Raw genomic sequence first — 2,602 nt, 5'->3', positions numbered from 1 at the left:
GGATCGTCTCCACAATTTGACGTCTATTCCACTCGTTTCAATGTGATCTGTTCAAGCTCAATCGGACAGCCGATTCCGTGTGGATGAACACATCCACAGAAGAGTGATTGCTACTTAAATAGATGCTTTCGCAATGAAACGTTTGCTTGGGAACGGTGAGAATCCAGTGACTGCTGGAGATAGGATCAAGAGCTGCTGGGCCCATTTCATGAAACAGCTCTCGATTAATGAGTGCACTACAATATCTTACTAATTGGCGAATGGTTTGCAACTATAGTAACATTTCTGTTCGTTGCGGTTTTGTCATTTCCTTTCCGTGTACACGGTGCTCAAGCGCAATATTTCCTGGTGCATATATTGGTACTTTCGTTTGTCTAGTCAACAAACTGTTCAGCCCTCCGTTTGGAGATCTCAGAAAACAAAGGTTTTCCTATTTAAGCAGGGTAGGTATACGTTGTTTTAAGCACTCCGACTTCGTGACTCACAAGACGTCAGATCGGTGATTGCTTGACACCTGAACAAAATGTTCATGGCCTGGGGGGAGGGTAGAGTAAGAAGGAGCTTAATTCCAAATCACATTCAGTGTTTATTCTGCTGGACAATTCAGGTCGGTTTTACAAGTGGGAAGAAATTTATCCATTACTCTGCGTTTCTTATCTTCCATCTCATAGGGGAATATGTTGAATGTGTAACATTTCGCCCCGTTTGCGCGTATCTGTGAATGTGAGGATTAGATATCGGATTGTCGCCGTTTCATTGACATACCAGAACATTGAAGTTCCCGGAATCATCTTCTGCGTATCTGGTTTCAAGTACTTCCCACTTGACTCCTTCGAAAGGGAAATACGTTTGTACCTGAAACGTCGGTTAGGCAAGAACTTTGGATGATCAACGTCAACTTACTAGACGTTCACTCTGCTCGGCATCATCCTTATCGGGACATTCAGCTTGTCCATAGGTAAGCTCAGCCCGCGAGAGTTTGCTGAGGATGGCGATCAACACAATAGCTGGAATAGACATCAAAATTTATGCTGATTTGTTCTTGGTAGATTGGGCAATTGTTATTCATTCCTGTTCGTCTTTAGATATCTTCGTCCTATTGCGGTTGAATGGGGTTGAATAGATAGATGGAATTTCTATAATTCACTGTCGTTATTCCACAGTCAGGCTGGGCAAAAGTCATTATTTCGAGGACAAAGTGAAACTTTTTTAGCAAGGCGCTTTTGGAGTCCTCGACAAATGGTCTCATAGTGTGATAGGTCGGAACAATGGGGCTCGATGTGGATTGTCCTCCGTTGTCCACTTTTACAAACTGTTGTGTCCCCGGTATTATTGACAATTAATACATAAAACGGACGTGCGTTGAACGTGTCTGCCTAAGTTGGTGACTTACTAGCCTATATAGATTATCCCTAGCAATAATAGACAAGGGTCAATTGATGTTCAAAATGTTGCCCTGTGAATATTTCCATCCATTTGCATAACGGCAATCACTGCAAATACGACGCAATTTACCAATGTTGGAGGTCGGATTCAAGATGCTACACCGGTATGGGGTCGCCTCCTAACTTCCTCCCTCCGAAGACCACGCTCTGGTGGAAACTCCAACAAATCTATTGTGTTCATCCCACATTCTACGAGCTAAAACCTCTGCACCAGAATTTCTGAACCAGCTCAGATTAGAATCCATTTCGCAGTTCAGACAGTCTAGTTCTTCGAAGTGGACTCGGATTGGTCCGCACACACACTGCAATCGGCTGAGATCTATGCGATACCACTTTGTAAAAGTACACTGAAACAGGTTGGCTCAGTTAGGGGATTCAACAGGCTTTATAAGCCGTATTAGTCCGTGAAAAAAGGCATTGGCGAGGTAATCTTGGTAGCCCATGATAGACACAGTACTTCATGGAACATGTAAAATCAGATTACATCTCATTTCGTCTCTCGCGTGCAACTACACAAGAGATTACTCACCTTTCAAAATATCCATTGTCTTCATTGGGAGAAGAGTTGCTGAAAGTATACTGCCTTTCCGACCCAGTACACGTACTTTTATATCGTTAATGCTCAAAAGAACAATCGCTATTAAATTATTTTCACGAGTCATCCTCACTTCTGTCCACACCTCATTCTTGGAACAGGTCATCGCCTTGGTTGTTTTGGCATTGCAGGTGTACATTTTCACGTTGCGTGCCGGGACTTACATATGCGGAGTTTCACTCTTTGTGACCTGTGCGAAACTTGTGCGGACTGACATGAGTAATCGGACACTTCGTTCTGCAAACTTGCTTGCACCGTGTTTTGGCCTACGATCCCCTGTGAAAATCACTTGCCTGAGTTGATGTAGCACTGATCATTGTCCTCGCAAATACGGTGATCTAGCTGTCGAGATGTAGGGAGCTGTTGGGAAAGCGTCCTTGGAGATTGTCTTTCACACCTGTGTGATAACCCTAGGCCCAAAACCAATAGTTGCATACCAAGGATTGATTCCGTCGATCTCAGCGAACCACCGTAACGTACTTGTAGCCAACTAGCCAAACTGACCGAAACCCCGAATGGTGATGAGTGAACCAGGCCAAAGCACACAGAATGGCCAGGAATA

At 44.0% G+C, this 2,602-nt stretch overlaps 1 protein-coding gene across 1 annotated transcript; it reads right to left on the bottom strand.

The window, feature by feature from the left end:
* Window positions 1-586: 586 nt before the first annotated feature.
* T265_09622 (hypothetical protein) lies at window positions 587-2,179 on the bottom strand (the record flags this gene model as incomplete). Its single annotated transcript, XM_009175743.1, has 4 exons — window positions 587-715; window positions 766-855; window positions 904-1,007; window positions 1,975-2,179. The coding sequence occupies 4 exons, from the start codon at window positions 2,177-2,179 to the stop codon at window positions 587-589; spliced, it is 528 nt and encodes a 175-aa protein (XP_009174007.1).
* Window positions 2,180-2,602: the final 423 nt, after the last annotated feature.

The sequence above is a fragment of the Opisthorchis viverrini genome, assembly GCF_000715545.1.
Source record: "Opisthorchis viverrini unplaced genomic scaffold opera_v5_294, whole genome shotgun sequence".
Lineage (NCBI taxonomy): Eukaryota > Metazoa > Platyhelminthes > Trematoda > Opisthorchiida > Opisthorchiidae > Opisthorchis > Opisthorchis viverrini.
This window is presented reverse-complemented; position numbering and strand designations above follow the sequence as displayed.